This window comes from Octopus sinensis, linkage group LG19 (genome assembly GCF_006345805.1).
Source record: "Octopus sinensis linkage group LG19, ASM634580v1, whole genome shotgun sequence".
NCBI classification, from domain to species: Eukaryota; Metazoa; Mollusca; class Cephalopoda; order Octopoda; family Octopodidae; genus Octopus; species Octopus sinensis.
The window spans coordinates 47,362,097-47,380,827 of NC_043015.1; the positions used below are offsets into that span (position 1 = coordinate 47,362,097).

Below are 18,731 nucleotides of genomic sequence, written 5' to 3' on the forward strand. Positions count from 1 at the left end.
TTGATGTTGGCAATTGTTGATTTTTACAATGACATTGCAGGGTAGGTGTGAGAAGCTGGAAAGAAGATGGAATAGAATGTGTATCATAAGCAGTAGAAGTAAGTTGGTATTAGAGGTTGAGAGAGATTTATATGTAAAAGTGGGGGGAAAAGAGGTGAAATTTGTAGATTAATAACAGTCAATGAGGTGTTTAGAGATTTAATAATGGCCACTGGTGTAGAAAAGACAAAAGAGACCAGCAAATTTGGTCTTGATTTTTAAAATTTAATATTAATCTACATTTACCACTATAGCTTTTGGTTTTCACAGTATATCATAATGGAGAGCATAAGAGGAAACTAAGAATTGCTGAAAACCATTATGCCCATCAAAAACTCTATTAGAAATGGTCTTTGAAATGGGCTTTTCATAATCTCCATTTTCTGAAGTTATGAAGATAAGGGATTGTTTATGTGTAAGCTGATGTAACAGCTTTTTGGAGTGAAAACTATTTGTTTTAATCTCTATCTTTGACTAGAAATTCCTCCATTGACTAATTTTATTCAGAAGGTTTTGTCTCAAAATGCACTTCAACTTAGAGATTTTGAAATAAAATCATTACTTTAAAACAAGTTTCTTCAAATACTTTCAATTTCTCTCTCACATTAGCATTTTCTTCAAGAATATGAGTCAGACAACGGCACCATATAATTTGGGAAATGGTCAGTATCACCTGCAAATAAGTAACGATACATGCAATAGAACATTTAAAGATATACAATAATCATTCTATTAAAAAGAAACTTCTGAAATTATAAACTATAGCTGTGTGGTAAGTAGCTTGCTTACCAACTATGTGGTTTCGGATTCAGTCCCACTGCATGGCACCTTGGGCAAGTGTCTTCTACTATAGCCTCGGGCTGACCAAAGCTTTGTGAGTAGATTTGGTAGACGGAAACTGAAAGAAGCCTGTCGTATATATATGTGTGTGTGTGTGTGTGTGTGTGTGTGTGTGTGTGTGTGTTTGTGTTTCTGTTTGTTCCCCCAACATCGCTTGATAACCAATGCAGGTGTGTTTACGTCCCTGTAACTTAGCGGTTCAGCAAAAGAGACCAATAGAATAAGTACTAGGGATGTCAGAATGTAATAAATTGGAAGAAATATTGTAAAGCAATTTTTCCTCCATTCTAACAGTTCTACCTGTTTGCCACCAATAGTAATAAAGCAAACTGGGACAGTTTGCAAGGGAGAAGACAGCGCTGGTACGGTGATGTGATGTGTATTGATGAGGACAGCCATGTAAAGAAGAACTGATCTCTATTTGTAGAGGAAACCTGTGAAAGGGGTAGACATAGGGATAAGGTGGTGAAATATCAGCTTTGGTCATTGAGTCTCACAGAAATGATAACAGACAAGATGAAGGCGGCTAGATGACAGAAATGTTAGCACGCCGGGCAAAATGTTTAGCGGTATTTCATCTGCTGCTACGTTCTGACTTCAAATTCTGTTGAGGTCGACTTTGCCTTTCATCCTTTTGGGGTTGATAAATTAAGTACCAGTTATGCACTGGGTCGATGTAATTGAATTAATCCATTTGTCTGTCCTTGTTTGTCCTCTCTGTGTTTAGCCCCTTGTGGGTAGTAAAGAAATAGGTATTTCGTCTGCTGTTACATTCAGAGCTCAAATTCACCGAGGTCGACTTTGCCTTTCATCCTTTTGGGGTCGATTAAATAAGTACCAGTCACGCACTGGGGTTGATGTAATCGACTTAATCCCTTTGTCTCTCCTTGTTTAGCCCCTTGTGGGCAATAAAGAAATAAGAAATGATGACAAGTGACTGAGATTTCTGGTGATTTGCTGTGCTTGAGAAGACACGCCAAGCTAAGTGAAATTGTGGCCTGTGCTGGTGACACGTGCCAGTGACACATAAAAGGCACCTGTGCTGGTGACACATAAAAGGAACCCTTCCGGTGACATTTAAAGGGCATCCATGCCCTTGTAATTTAATAAATAAAATACGAAGTGGTTGTACCTACTTGCTGTATGTTTAACAAGACCCATTGTTCATAGTTACACTCATGATATTCCAGCATTGAAGATTTTAATAATTTACGAATATTCAAAAACATAGCTTCTTCTACTTTTCCGAGCCAATCTTCCACATTTCCACGTGATTTCAATCCCTTTCAAGAGACAAACATATAAAAATGTTATATACAAATGTCATGAAATAGTCAAAATTTTTTTGTAAAAGGAAATTTTTACTTAAAATTTAATAACAATATTTATATTAAGAATGACAGCAATATATACAATATATATATATACAAAATACATATACAATATATATATTATGTATGTATGTATATATATATATATGCATATATATATTTCATTTCATAGCTGCCATCACTGAAGAGCGCAGGGTTACATAACCGGGCTATTATCTAACCCCTAGTGCGAAACTGATTTGTAAGATAAACCATAATGTATATTGAGTACTATACGCTTTAATTAATATACGTACATACATACATACACACACACACACACACACACACACACACACACACACACATAAATATATATTCTTCTCACTCTTTCTCTCTAAGTCCCTCTTGCTCTCCTTTCTTCTCCAACTGGGGTGTCCTTGAATCTCTTCTACAGCTGGACGCCTATCTCTATCCCTTTATTATTCCTTTTAAACTATCATCAACAGGCACAAAGCTGCCCCCTCCCAATACTACACTCCCACCCTGTTGAGGAGGTCTTTGTCTTGTTTGTGTGCGAATGTGTGTGTATGCATATGTAAGTTTAATTCGCTCAATGGTGTTAATCTGCATCAGCTTCTTAATAAGTATGCGTGAGAAACATATATGAGATATCCAGTGAGTGTGTGTGTATCTTTGTGTGTGTGTGCAGATCATGAGATGAAGGGGTTTGTTAAACAAAATGAAAGTAGTATAAAGAACAAGAACATAGATTTTAAGGGATGGGGTACTTAAGGTTTTATGAGGGCACTTTTCATAGAGGAGTCAGGATAGAGCCTGCGGTTTGATGTGTGTGTGTGTATGTATTTTATTTTTGCTCTTTTGCATGTATAAGTTTTGGGGGTACTTGTTAAAAAATATGTGTAAGTGTAAGCAAACTATTCAGTGTATGTGAGTGTTTGTGAACCTCTGTGTGTGTGTGTGTGTATGTGTGTGTGAGCACATGTATTTGTGTGTAGCACTGACTAAATTAAAAAGGAGTTCCAATACAATACATCGTACATGCATGCTCACACATGTATTCACGTATTCTAGCATACCAACATACAATAATACACACACACACACACACACACACACATGCACACACACACACACTGAAACCACCTACAATCACATACACAGCATTAACTATAACAATTCACATACATACGCAGCCACATATAAACAAAAAATACACAGAAATGATTAAGCAAGAAGCATCATTCCAAAACCTGCATACACATGCATGCAAATACATGCAAATACATGCAAATACATGCATGCATACACACATGCACACTGACCTGATATTCCACGTTTCTATTCACACTTGTAACCTAACCACCCGTATGTCACCTCCTTTCCTCTCATCCTCCTCCTGTCTACTATATTATCACTATTCTGATACTCTTTAACCCTTCTGCACTGCCAGTCATCACCTACTCTCCCCAACATGCTCTCCAACATATATGTATCATTGATCATCCTCTAACATTTCCCACATCTTATTCTGTACCGTCCCCAACCCCTAGTCATTGACTACTCTCCCCAGCCTTCCATTCAATTCATATTCCTCACCACCTCTCCTAACCCTTCCCCAGACAAATTCCAACATGTTAACACACATATTCAGATATACTAACATCATTTGTAAGCCTAGTAACTTATTCTATCGGTCTATTTTTCAGGACTGCTAAGTTACAGGGACATAACACACCAACATCAGTAGTCAAGAGATTGTGGGGTGGGGGGTTACAAACACAGACACAAACACACAAATATATGCCGAGACCCCCTTCAGTCATGACTGATCGTGGGATTGCACCAAGAAAGATACCCTTCCAGGCACAAGTCTGGGCAAGGTTGTTTATGGAAGACCAGCAGTCTCCCATGCATACCGGCCTCCCCTCTCCATGCCAGTAGTGTTATCCAACGGCAAAAGCAAAGGCCGATACAGCTTGGCACCTGTGATGTCACAACTCATTTCTACAGCTGAGTGAACTGGAGCAACATGGAATAAAGTATCTTGCTTAAGAACAAAGCATGCAGCCCGGTCTGGGATTCAAACTCACATATGATAAGACGCATACACACAGCATACACAAATACATATGCACAACAAAACATCACAAATAATCCTGGATTATCTACTATCAATTACTAGTGGAAAATTATGGTTCCTTAGTTTTTGTCTCGTTTTTATAAGGAACATAAAAATAAAGAAAAACTTACTTTTCCCAAACCAATTTTTTCTCCTTCTGGAGATATCATTCCAATAATCTCATTGCTGTATTGAATGGCAAGTTTGTCTTCTATTTCTGTGAAATGAAAAAGAGGGAAAATTACATTATAGTAATGTATATTAGGTGGAGGCAAGTGGCTTAGTGGTTAGGTTGTCAGCATCAAGATCGTAAGATTGTGGTTTCGATTCTTGGACCGGGCGACATGTGTTCTTGAACAAAACACTTCATTTCACATTGCTCCAATCTACTCAGCTGGCAAAAATGAGTAACGCTGTGATGGACTGGCGTCCCGTCCAGCTGGGGAACACATACGCCATGGAAACCAGGAAACTGGGCCCATGAGCCTGGCTAGGCTTTAAAAGGGGCACAAAAAAAATGTATATCAGATGTTCCAATTATGCATAATTAGAAAGTAATTCATTACTATGATGTGCTTATATGACTGACATTTTCTAACTAATTTTGCGCAATATATTCTTTTATTCTTTTATTTGTAAGTAGCTTGCTTATGAACCACATGATTCTTGGTTCAGTTCCACTGTGTGGCACCTTGGGCAAGTATCTTCTACTATAGCCTCGGGCTGACCAAAGCCTTGTGAGTGGATTTGGTAGATGGAAACTGGAGAGAGAGAGAGATTGGACAGAGTGCACCTTTCTTTGGTCAAGTATCCAATGGCAGCATGTTGCTGCTGCTTCGGATCCATTGTTTGGAACCCAAGTCTTTAATATGAAGAAAGTTATAGGCAACTTAACTAGTAGCACAAAAAAAAAAATCTATCAATCAAAAGCAAACTTTTGGACATTATTTTTGACCAAATAATGTCAATGAGTAAACACAAATATACCTACCCTGTTCGTCTGCATTTTCTGACTGTGCAATTTCTTTAAATTCAAGCTTGGCATTGAAGCATTTCAGCAGATGCCGTTGTACAGCTTGAACATTTTTAGTTTGAGACAAGATTTCAAGCAGTTCATCATTGGACAAAAAGTAAAATCTGAAAGAATTTTTGAAAAAATTATGACAGAATTACCACCAAAATGTTTGAAGTTTCATACTTTATTATTTTAAGAAGTATTATTTCTCAGAACTTAAGTTTAGCACAAGGTGACTAACCTAATCTTTATATATAAAACTAAAGTTGTGTGTGTGTCTGTCTACTCCGATTTAGATTCCTAACTACTCCCACATTTTGCGGTGCAGTTTAACCAAAAGCGGGTATCTTATAGTCGTGATTTATATCGAGCCCTTCTGGGTATTAGCACATGTCTACGATGAGTCTACGATTTAAAAAAAAATTTACCATCATTTTTCCGCATTTTTAATGATTTTCTGCTTGGTTTATATAGGGGAAGTAACTCTCTAAAAATGCTTATATAGTTATTTCCCTTACAAACCCAATCAACGCCAGGCGATACTGCTAGTGAAGTTATATAATTTTTTAAATTTCAGGTGACTCTCATTTAATATGATAGTTGTATTTGATTATTAATGTATTAACTAATTATTAGTGTATTAACAAATTATTAGTGTATTAACAAATTATTAGTGTATTAATGTTTCTAAAAAAAGATGATACTTTGAAGAAATATTAAGTTAATAAAGGTTATTAGTTTGCAGCGTATGCTTAGTGAAATTCTCTCTTTCTCTCATCGGTTGTCAAGCGAAGTTGGGGGGACAAACACAGACACACAATCATATACACACACATACATATATATATATACATATATACAATGGGCTTCTTTCAGTTTCCATCTATTAAATCCACTCACAAGGCTTTGGTCTGTCCGAGGCTATAGTAGAAGACACTTGCCCAAGGTGCCACACAGTGGGACTGAACTCAGAACCATGTGGTTCGTAAACAAGCTACTTACCACACAGCCACTCCTACGCTAACTATAGTGCAAACTATAGTTAGTGAAGGCAGCGAGCTGGCAGAAACGTTAGCACACCGGGCAAAATGCGTAGCTGTATTTCGTCTGCAGTTATGTTCTGAGTTCAAATTCTGCCGAGGTCAACTTTGCCTTTCATCCTTTCGGGGTCGATAAATTAAGTACCAGTTACGCACTGGGGTCAATGTAATCGACTTAATCCGTTTGCCTGTTCTTGTTTGTCCCCTCTGTGTTTAGCCCCTTGTGGGTAGTAAAGAAATATATAGTGCTAACAATAATTTTTATATAAAATCTGTTGAGATAACCTTAACATGTGATACACACACACACACACACACACACACACACACACACACACAAACAGGTGTAAGCATGGCAGTGGGGTTCAGTCCGTCTACGTGGAATCTTTGCCAAATGTCATCTACTGTAGCCTCAGGTTGAATAAGTAAATTACAAGTAATTTAAAATTCTTTTTCAGAAACAAAATTATTAATACAAACTGACTGACCTTGGAAACACCATCCGTTTGGACTCTAGATAAGTCTCTAAACATTTGTGAATTGCATCCAGAAAAGAATTGTTCATTTGAAACGCTTCTAGTAACCCTGGAACAGAGAAATATTTTTTAAATAATGGTAATACAATATTTCGTTTTTATCTAGTAAGATTCTTTATATGAGTTCGTGTGTTGAAGCATATTCTGTTGTGTCTGGGAAGAGTCATTCTCTTTTAGTGCCTTATTATTTAACACACTCACCGGTAAAATTTCCACTTATTTCTTATTTTTATTCTCCAAAATTTTCGTTGCGTCTTGCAACTTTTTCAATAGTCGTGACTCTGTCCGTTATTTACACTGCGTTCCCTTTTGTTTGTTTGTGCGCATGTGTGTGGGTCAGTGTGTGTGTGTGCCTATACATGCATGCATGTACGTATGTAATACAATAAATAACCAAAACGTATGGAGTTTAAAATGACCTGTTTCTTTATATAACAAGTTACTTCAGCATGGATTATTTAATTGAACCATTCTGTCTTTTCAGACTCTATCCATGCAATAATTTACCTGCACAGCTTTAATCCAGTACATGTCTACATCTGCTTGTTTTGCTTGCCTCCAAAAATGACTTTTATGCTATGTAAGGCATGACAACCAGAGACAGCAGCTGACTATGAGGAGACCCCCTTCGGTCATGAATGACCATGTGATTGCACCTAGAAAGTTACCCTCCCAGGCACAAGTTGTTTGTGGAAGGCTAGCAATCACCCATGCATACCAGCCTCCCTTCTCCACACCACTGATGTTATCCAAGGGAAAGGCAAAGAGGCTGATACAGATTGGCACCAGTGATGTCGCAACTCATTTCTACAGCTGAGTGAACTGGAGCAACATGAAATAAAGTGTCTTGCTCAAGAACACAACACACAGCCTGGTCTGGGAATCGAACTCACAACCTCAAATTGTAAGCTCTATGCTCTGGCCACTGAGCCATGTGCCTTCAGCTGACTATTGGGTTGTTAAATAAATTTGTTAGCTTTTGTTTGTTTATTTTGATGCTTTCCAGTGTTATTTGAATTAACATGAAAAATAATTTTATCTTTGCTTTTCAATGGCTGATATATGCCTTGCATGCATCATCATCATCATCATCGTTTAACGTCCACTTTCCATGCTAGCATGGGTTGGACGATTTAACTGAGGACTGGCGAACCAGATAGCTGCACCAGGCTCCAATCTTGATCTGGCGGAGTTTCTACAGCTGGATGCCCTTCCTAATGTCAACGAGTCCGAGAGTGTAGTGGGTGCTTTTACGTGCCACTGGCATGAGGGCCTGTCAGGCGGTACTGGCAATGGCCACGCTCAAATGGTGTTTTTTATGTGCCACCTGCATAGGAGCCAGTCCAGTGGCACTGGCAACGACCTCACTCGAATGTTCAATTGTATTAAATTATTTCTTATAAGATAAAACCAATGCCCTCTTACCAGGTTGTGTAACAGCTCTCATTGCAAGGGGAACTTTTTGAACCTTTCTCATTATGTCTTTATATGATTTATCTACTTGTCGGAACATACGATCCTCAGATGGCAACTGCCGCTGTATGTCGGCTGCATTGAAGACGCTTTCCAAATATAGCCAGCTTCTCTGACAGAGTAACCATTCATCCTAAATAAAATACAGAATCATAAAAGAAAACTTTTTTTTTACAATAATTGAAACATTGTTTAGATCGTCGTCATCGTTGTCGTCATCATCACTGACGTCATCGTCGTCGTTGTCATCGTCATCGTCATCATCGTAGTCATTGTCGTCATCGTCATTGTTGTCGTTGTCATCGTCGTCACCATCGTCGTTTGTCGTTGTCGTCATTGTCATCGTCGTCATTGTCATCGTCGTCATTGTCATCGTCGTCATCAGCGTCATTGTCGTCGTCGTCGTCATTATCATCGTCGTCATCATCATTGTCATCATCATCGTCATCATCATCGCCGTCGTCATCGTCGTTGTCGTCATCATCGTCGGTGTCATCATCATCGTCGTCGTTATCATTGTCATCATCATTGACATCATAATCATCATCATCATCATCATTTAGCATCTACTTTCCATGCTGGGTTAGACAATTTGGCTGGAACTGGCAATCTAAAGAGCTACACCAGGTTCCAGTCTGGTTTGGCACAGTTTCTATGGCTGGATGATCTTCTTAACTTTGACTACTCCAAGAGGGTAAATGGGTGCTTTTATACGCCACTGGCATGGGTGTCAGTCATGTGACACCAACATCAACCACAACAATTTCACTTAGATTGACAAGTCTTCTCAAAGGTTTCAATCACTTGTCATTACCTCCATGAGGCCCAACGATTGAATAACATGCTTATCTTAAAATATATTATTAGGAATGTTAATTCCTTTAAAACAATCACTTAGGTGTTTTATTGTAAGAATCTACAAACTAAACAAATTAATCCAATACTTTTACTTACTTTTTACTTTTTACTTATATCAGTCATGTGACTGTGGCCATGCTGGAGCACCACCTTTAGTCGAGCAAATCAACCCCAGGACTTATTCTTTGTAAGCCTAGTACCTATTCTATCGGTCTTTTTTGCCGAACCGCTAAGTTACAGGGACATAAACACACCAGCATTGGTTGTCAAGCGATGTTGGGGGGACAAACGCAGACACACAAACATATATATACACACACATATGTATATATATGTATACATATACATATATACGATGGGCTTCTTTCAGTTTCCATCTACCAAATCTACTCACAAGGCTTTGGTCGGCCCGAGGCTATAGTAGAAGACACTAGCCCAAGGTGCCACGCAGTGGGACTGAACCCGGAACCATGTGGTTGGTAAACAAGCTACTTACCACACAGCCACTTCATGGTTGAAATAAAGCCAGTTTCAGGGTGAAATGGAACCAATGCATGTGTTTATTATAGGCATTATGATGCTCCAAAGATAAAACAAAATTTGTTTTAATGCATAAATTCACATCAAGAATCTTGCAAACCAAATACAAAAATCAAAATTACTTACAAGTGTTTTCCCAAAAAGTTCCATCTGTCTTTGCCATTCTTCAACGCGACCCTTGATAGGACCCACGTATTTAGAACTGCTAATTGTAGCAATGTTAATATTGCTGTCTTCCCATAGTTGTTGAATATCATCGGTTCCACCTAAGATATATGTATCCTTGTAGTCTTTGTATGATAAAACTGTCAGCTCAACTGATTTCCAGGATTCTTCAACCTTAAAGAATTGAAAACATAGTTTACCAAAAATACTTTTATGGGCTCATGTATGGCTTTGTGGTTAGGGGGTTTGCTTTCCAGCCACATGGTTTCAGGTTCAGTCCCGCTGCATAGCACCTTGGGCAAGTGTCTTCTACTATAGCCTCTGGAGCAAACCAAAGCAGCGCAAGTGGACTTGGTAGATGGAAACTGAAAGAAGCCTGCTGTATGTAAGTATGTAAGTATATATATATGTATGTATGAATGTGTACATGTGTCCAAGTGTGTGTGCATGTGTGTGTGCATCTGTGTATGTACATGTGTGTGTATGTGTGTGTGTGTGTGTGAATGTGTGTGTGTGCATCTGTCTATGTACATGTGTGTGTGCATGTGTGTGTGTGTGTATGTGTAAGTGTGTGTATGCTTGTGTCTCTGTCTCTTGACATCATGTAACTGTTGTAAATAAACGTCATTCATTTTTAATATTCTGCAAAGAACATGTTTGGCCATGGAAGAATATAACTTGGCCTGGAGACAGGTTGGCAACAAGAAGGACATTCAGCTGTAGAAAATTCACCTGTCCAAAGTACCATACAGTAGAATTGAACCCAGAACCATGTGGTTGGGAAGCAAACTTTTTACCACACAGCCACACCTGTGCCTATGTTGAAAAATTGTAAAATTGAACAAATCTGTGATTAATCTTTCAAAAGTAATAAATACATATATATCAAAATCGCTGATGTGGCCGATGACAGTACTGCTTGATTGGCACTCGTAGCAGTGGAATGTTAAAAGCACATCCGAGCGTGATTGTTGCCAGGGCCACAGATTGGCTCCTGTGCTGGTGACACGTGAACAGCATCATTTGAGCATGATCATTGCCAGCATCGCTTTACTGGCACATGTGCTGGTGGCACGTGAGAAACAACATTCGGGTGTGATCATTGTCAGTGCCACCGGACTGGATCCTGTGCAGGTAGCATGTAAAAAGCACCTTTTGAGCGTGGTCGTTGCCAGAACCGCCTGACTGGCCCTTGTGCCAGTGGCATGTAAAAAGCACCCACTACACTCTTGGAGTGGTTGGCATTAGGAAGAGCATCCAGCTGTAGAAAGTTTGCCAGATCAGATTGAGCTTGATGCAGCCTCTGGTTCACCAGTCCTCAGTCAAACCGTCCAACCCATGCCAGCATGGAAAGCGAACATAAAACGATGATGATGATGATGATGATGATGATGATGATGATGGTGATGGTGATGGTGATGGTGATGGTGGTGGTAGTGGTGGTGGTGGTGATGGTGGTGGTGGTGATGGTGGTGGTGGTGATGGTGACGGTGACGGTGACGATGACAATGACGACGATGATGATGATGATTCTTACCTTTTTCAGTATCAATTCTAGATTGTACTCTGCTGTTGCTTGGCTTGATATTTCTTCAAACTGAGCAATATGTTGGTCTGCCTTCATCTCTGTTAGTTTACGTAATGTCAGCTCGTCTCCATCCTGAAGTTTGCACTCTAAAATGTTTTCTAACTTTTCCCAGTGTCTTGGCTTCAAGTTAATATTTCTCAGATTGGTAACAATTGGCAACTGTAAAAAAAATTTACCTAATTAATTTATATGACCTTAAACAAAATAGTTCTGGTTACTGTATTTCAGAAGACCTTTCTTCACAGCAAATTAGGTTACCTAGTTAACAGAAGTGATTAACTAATTCCCTTCAAAGTATTACAGGAAATATATTTCACAGGTGATCCAGTGGATTACTCCTGTACATTTTATTCACTGCCTTTGACTCCACTAAATCCCTTGAACACCCATACGAGGGGGAGTGTGCTGAAAAGTTCTTGGCTTTAAGGGTATCACAAAAGGCCTGGTTGGAGGCCCAACCTTCTGAGTTCTTTTACAGGGCTTAGAAAACTGAAGGGCTGCTGCAATAAGTGTGTGAATCTGAGAAGGGAATATGTTGATTAAAATCATAACCAACTGATCCTCCTGTATTTTTCTTTTACCCAAAACCAGGAACTTTTCAGCACTCTATTGTAGATCACATTAAGTACACTGTATAGAACGTCTACATACTCTTTTTCTGGATGTTAAGCATAACCATTTCTTAGATAGTAGAAAAGTCCTGTCTTTTTTCCACTAGACTAAAACTTTAGCCTTTATTATGTTTACTCATAGACTTTTAGATTTTGCTTTCACATCTGGATTTTAAGACCAGTTGAGGCAAATGAAATTGAAATCGAAATCAAAATCAAAATCAAATTCGATGACTGGCATCTGTGCTAACAGGGTGCAACGAGCACCATACGAATGTGATTGTTTGACAGTGCAGCTAACTGGCTTCCATGCCAGTGGCACATAAAAGGGCACCATTTGAGTGTGATCGTTACCAGTGTCACCTTACTGGTACTTGTGCCTATGCTAGTAGGGTGCCAAGAGCACCATCCGAGCAATATTGTTGCCAGAGCAGCCAACTGGCGTCCATGCCAGTGGCACGTAAAAGGGCACCATTTGAGCGTGGTCATTACCAACGTCATCTTACTGGCACTTGTGCTGGTGGCATGTGTAAAAAGATTCGAGCGAGGTCATTGCCTGACTGGCCCCTGTGCCGGTGGCATGTAAAATGCACCCACTACACTCTCGGAGTGGTTGGCGTTAGGAAGGGCATCCAGCTGTAGAAACTCTGCCAGATAAAGATTGGAGCCCGGTGCAGCCATCTGGTTCGCCAGCCCTCAGTCAAAATCGTCCAACCCATACTAGCATGGAAAGCGGACGTTAAACGATGATGATGATGATGATGTTTCTGCTATATGGACTATATCAACATTATAAAGGAGTTCCTATAGGCAACCATTCTAGAAATTTTCTAATATAGTTTGGAGAAGTATGAGGACCAAGCCTTGCAGATCACCTATTTGCACTGCATCTCTGTACATAGCTTACACTGCTATCACAAACAACTCATCTACACCTACTTTGTTTGAAAACCACCAGACTGTAGATTATGCTACTCTGTCGAAGGCTTTATCTAGATCATCAAATGCTATCTAGAAAAGTTTATTCTTAGCTAAAAATTTTCCTTATAGTTTGTTTGATTATGAAGAAAGCATCACAAGTACTGAAGCTTGAAATAAATTCAAACTGCATTTCACTGAAGTAAATTCTTTTCTTAGTGAATAGGCATAGGTGTGGCTGTGTGGTAAGTAGCTTGCTTACGAACTACATGGTTCCGGGTTCAGTCCCACTGTGTGGCACCTTGGGCAAGTGTCTTCTACTATAGCCTCAGGCCAACCAAAGCCTTGTGAGTGGATTTGGTAGATGGAAACTGAATGAAGCCCATCGTGTATATGTATATGTATGTATGTATGTATATATATATATATATATATATATATATATATATATATATTATATATATATATATATATATGTATATGTATATGTATGTGTGTATATGTTTGTGTGTCTGTGTTTGTCCCTCCAACATCACTTGACAACCGATGTTGGTGTGTTTACGTCCCTGTAACTTAGCAGTTTCGGCAAAAGAGACCGATAGAATAAGTACTAGGCTTACAAAAAAATAAGTCCTGGGGTCGATGTGCTCAACTAAAAAGGCGGTGCTCCAGCATGGCCACAGTCAAATGACTGAAACAAGTAAAAGAGTAAAAGAGTAATTGTGCTAATACTTAATACTTAGCTCTACAGAAATTATGAAAAAAGTGTATTTATAAAAGGGGTTTTAACCTTTTCTTTAATATCTTCCACTTGATTTCTTAACACTGGTACAACAGTATTTGGAGGGAGCCCTTTCTCTAACATAGTCACATTTTTCAGGTACCTGGACGTTGTGGAAATCATAAGGTCAGGCTCTAAGGTTTCGAATAATGCCTAAAAAGAAATTTAATATTTTCAACAATTATCATTATTAATAGTACACAGATTTTTGAATTATATAACATTAAATTTTGGTATGAAGCCAGCAATTTCAGGGAGTAGGTAAGTAAACTCAAAAATAAAATATTACTCACACTGTTCCATGTTTCAACATGATTTTCCCAGTCATCAAAGGATCTCCACAAAAGGTCTTTCATTTTCAGTTCTGAATAAACTTCATCTAATTCTTCAAACTTTGTGACTTCAAGCTATGATTAAAATGTTAAAATACATCTCTATTACTTGATTGTGATCTTAAAAAAAACACTGGAATTTTTAATAAAGAGTCGACCTAAATGTGCTGCCTTTATCGTACTTAATATTATCATGAAAAATTTTGGTTGATCGTTAAATTTCAAGTCATGTACTGGTTTGATTAATTCCCATATTTTCCATTAATTCATTATTAATAATAGAATGTATTATATTTTTTGAATTTCCAGTCACAGCCTCATTAACACTTTATTTAATTTCATCATCGTCATAATCATCATCGTTTAACGTCTGCTTTCCATGCTAGCATGGGTTGGATGATTTGACTGAGGACCGGCAACCCAGATGGCTGCACCAGGCTCCAATCTTGATCTGGCAGAGTTTCTACAGCTGGATGCCCTTCCTAACGCCAACCACTCCGAGAGTGTAGTGGGTGCTTTTTACGTGCCACCGGCATGGGGGCCAGTCAGGCAGTACTGGCAATGACCTCGCTCGAATCTTCTTACATGTGCCACTGGCACAGGTACCAGTGAAGCGACATTGATAACGATCACGCTCGAATGGTTCCCTTTTACGTGTCACGGGTATGGAAGGCAGTTGGCTGCTCTGGCAACGATCATGCTCGGATGGTTCTCTTGGTACCCTTTATTTATTATATTTTATTAAGGAGGCAGGAAAGCAGAATCATTAGCATGTCGGACAAAATTCTTGGTGGCATTTCCTCCAACAGTTTAAGGGCTGAGATTGACTTTACTTTTCATTCTTTCAGGCTTGATAAAATAAGCGCCAGTCAAGTCCTGGCATTGATGTAATTGACTGACACCCTCCCTCAAAATTGCAGGCCTTGTGCCAAAATTAGAGGGAAGTTCATTTATTCTTATTGCTTTCATTTCATTGTGATTATTTCGATTTTACTTACATTAAAGTCTTTCTGATAAGATTTATAAACTGATGCTGTGTTCTGTAATGAAGCCATTTCCGCCAATAGTTTTTTCAATGTACTTTTAACCTTTTCTTTATCAGATTCAACATTTAAAAGCATTTGATCCTGAAAAAGAATAATTTAAAATAAGTAGATATTTTGTTATTCTTTATTTAATTGTACTTTATTTATTTAAAAATAATCATTACAAAATTGTTTGTTAAAGTACCCCAAGATAGACATTAGCAACTGGTTGATAGAAAAGACATCAATGTAACAATAGTTTTAAATGGTTTAATATTTCATTGAATAGTTCTCATATCAACGATTACTGTTATAGTTCTGATACAAATATGTTCCCAATAGTTAGATGAGCTATAGAATGCAGAATATCAGGTTCTTCCCAGAACCCCAACTAAGTCTTTGACCCAAAGACTGGATATATATATATTGTGAAATTTGATTTAATACCAAATTGGATTTTTCCCTGTAAGTTTGAAGTTATACTCCCTAATATTATTATTATTATTATTATTATTATTATTATTATTATTAATATATATATATATATATATATATTGCAATTTAGAACCGATAGGCAACAAGTATAGTCGTCACTAAAGTGACTAAGTGACTGATGGTGCTTAACATTACCCTCCCTCACTTTAATGACGACTGTACTTGTGTGTGCATATATATAAATATATATAAATATATATAGAGATATAGATAAGTGTATATATATATATATATATATATATATATATATACGCATATATATATATATATATATATATATATATATATATATATATATATATATATATGTGTGTGTGTGTGGTGTGTGTGTGTGTATGTATGTATATATATATAGTTATGGTATATTCAGTTAAGAATGTAGTAGAGCACAATTTAAAGCTCGCCCATCTTCGGATTTACCCTGTGCTATCCAGTAGTAGAATTATACACACTTCTAGGTTTGTATTTGGCCCTCTGACGAGTGTGAGTAGATAACTGAAAAAAATTGGAGTCAAGAAGGGGTACGGTTGGACATTTATATATGTAAATATATATATTTTTTATACTTATACTCTTTTTCATATATTTTTATATATTTATATTTATATTCTATAAATACAAATTTATGCATTAAATTTGTAATTTATTCAACGAGTATAAATGGAAACAACTGTAGGAAGAAATGATTATCAATTTATTAATAAATAATTATTAACCAAAAACTCTCCATTTTCTTCTCTTAATTTAATATAGGTTTTATATATATATAAATTAATAAATAAAACATATGCATATATACATACATATATGTACGTACCTACCTCTACATGTATATATACATGCATATATGGGTACAGGACACCAAAAAAATGTCGAACACAATGAGAAATGAAAACATAAACACAAAACCAAGGAACCAGACATTTTTCTTAAACAACGAAAAAATAGAGTACAGGACAAATAACACAAGGAAAATTCCCCTTCTTCAGTCGCCATGGTTTCATCTACTCTGCGTTTCGAAGGTGAAGTCGATACGCATCTTCGATAGAAACTTTCCTTCCCACGAAAAGTAAATTTAATAAAATGTCAGATCTTTTTGTGGAGAGGTAAAAATGGTAACAAAAACAGGACAGCAATGACAAGATAGATAGATAAATAGATAGGTAGATAGATCGATAGATAGATAGATAGATAGATAGATAGATAGATAGATAGATAGATAGATAGATAGATAGATAGATAGATAGATAGATAGATAGATAGATAGATAGATAGATAGATAGATATGGTTTATTAAAAAGGCAGCAAAAAATCACAAAAACTGTTACTCAGAGTTTCACATTCCTGTTCATCGGACATTAACTCCTTTGCTACATGGGCCTTTTCTGAGACTTTGTGTACCTTCTGACACCTATTAGCAGAGTCATTTTTAAAGGTACAACAAGTATCCAAGTATATCAGGTTTAATGATACAAAAAAAAAAAGAGAAAAATAAAAACGTATGTTACCATTGCTATTTTCTTTGTTTCTTTAACTTCTTTATTAAGTTCAGTAATATCTTCATCGATGTGACTTGAAAGCCGATTCAGATTGCTGTCTCGGTCGGCAAGAGCTTTATCGATTGAATCCCTCACAGTGTTTATAGATGGCACAAGGGTCTAGTAAAATAAACAGAAATTATCCTGTCTTTTTTGGAACAAAATGTCACACTTTCAAGCAAGGAAAAATTTTGACATAATTAAATGATTAAAGTGAAGTTAATAGTTTCTGTGTGTTTCTGAATGTGAAGGCACATAGCCTAGTGGTTAGAGCTGTGGACTCGCGGTCGAGAGGTTGCAGGTTCGAATCTCAGACCGGGTGATGTGTGTGTTTATGAGCGAAACACCTAAACTCCATGCGGCTCCAGCAGAAGGTAATGGTGAACTTCTGCTGACTCTTTCGCCACAACTTTCTCTAACTCTTTCCTCCTGCATCTTGCAGCCCACCTGTGATGGACCGGCATCCCATCCGGGTGGGGAACATATACGCCAAGGAATCCGGGTAACCAGCCTTTATGAGCCAGGCATGGCTTGAGAAGGAAGGGTTTCTGAATGGCTAACTTGTGTCCTCCACTCTACAAACATTTTTGTTTCAATAAGGTTTCAGGCTGAATCACTTGCCTGGTAAACACACTTCTATAATATATAGTGCTAGATGGCCCCATGCTGTCAAAAATGACCACTAATTGTAGTGTTATATATAAATAAGGACAAAAGATAGAATATGGATGGTAAACCAAATTAATACACTTGTTAGTGTTATCTAGTAGTTGTATTTTGAGATGTGACATCGATCATCATTTGTTACTGAAAGAATGCTGGTTCACACATATAAACGTTCACATACTTCCCTTGCACACACAAGGGAAGTACATACACATATATACTCACACAGAGTTGAATCGCTGTTTGATTTTTCTTTTCAATGATGAATGTTCATCATCCCACTTCCATTGTAGACACACACACCTCTCTTTTACATACACACACATACTCACACAGAGTTGAAACACTGTTTGATTCTTTTTTTCTCACTGTAGAATTTCCCTCATCTCACTACGAGTTTGCCATCACCCCTTCCTTCCTTATTCATTTATCACTCTTTCTTTTCTCATTCATATGTTGTGACGGAGAAAAACACAAGAACATTATTATGGTAGATTTTAACCCTTTAGCATTCAGATTATTCTGCCAAATGTAATGCTTTTTCATTCACATTGTTTGTAATTACTCGTGTATTAGTTTACTGCTTCAAAACTTTGATGATTCAATTATATATTTTATAGTGGCATTGAAGAGTAGGTGTGATAGGCTGGGTCTGGCTGGTTAGAACATACAACAGGTAGCAATATTTGGGTTGGGCATGGCTGGTTTGAATGCTAAAGGGTTAATATAAAGTTAAATTTAAATTAGAAATATTAAATTTCTAAATATCTCAGAGAGATATGTGCGGTGGTGGAGCGATAGAGTGGTTGTATACTGTC

General features: G+C 37.5%; 1 protein-coding gene across 1 annotated transcript in view; it reads right to left on the reverse strand.

Annotated features, from left to right (window-relative positions):
• The window catches only part of LOC115222073 (dynein heavy chain 6, axonemal-like), a 120,637-nt gene that overhangs the window by 86,149 nt on the left and 15,757 nt on the right, over window positions 1-18,731 (reverse strand). The window contains exons 14-25 of the mRNA XM_036511197.1: window positions 17,218-17,367; window positions 15,188-15,316; window positions 14,151-14,264; window positions 13,867-14,010; window positions 11,497-11,706; window positions 9,921-10,133; window positions 8,349-8,529; window positions 6,876-6,972; window positions 5,324-5,469; window positions 4,464-4,549; window positions 2,016-2,162; window positions 602-712 (exon numbers count right to left, since the gene is read on the reverse strand). Of these exons, the coding sequence (XP_036367090.1) occupies window positions 602-712; window positions 2,016-2,162; window positions 4,464-4,549; window positions 5,324-5,469; window positions 6,876-6,972; window positions 8,349-8,529; window positions 9,921-10,133; window positions 11,497-11,706; window positions 13,867-14,010; window positions 14,151-14,264; window positions 15,188-15,316; window positions 17,218-17,367 (1,728 nt within the window). The remainder of the gene's footprint in view (window positions 1-601; window positions 713-2,015; window positions 2,163-4,463; window positions 4,550-5,323; window positions 5,470-6,875; window positions 6,973-8,348; window positions 8,530-9,920; window positions 10,134-11,496; window positions 11,707-13,866; window positions 14,011-14,150; window positions 14,265-15,187; window positions 15,317-17,217; window positions 17,368-18,731) is intronic.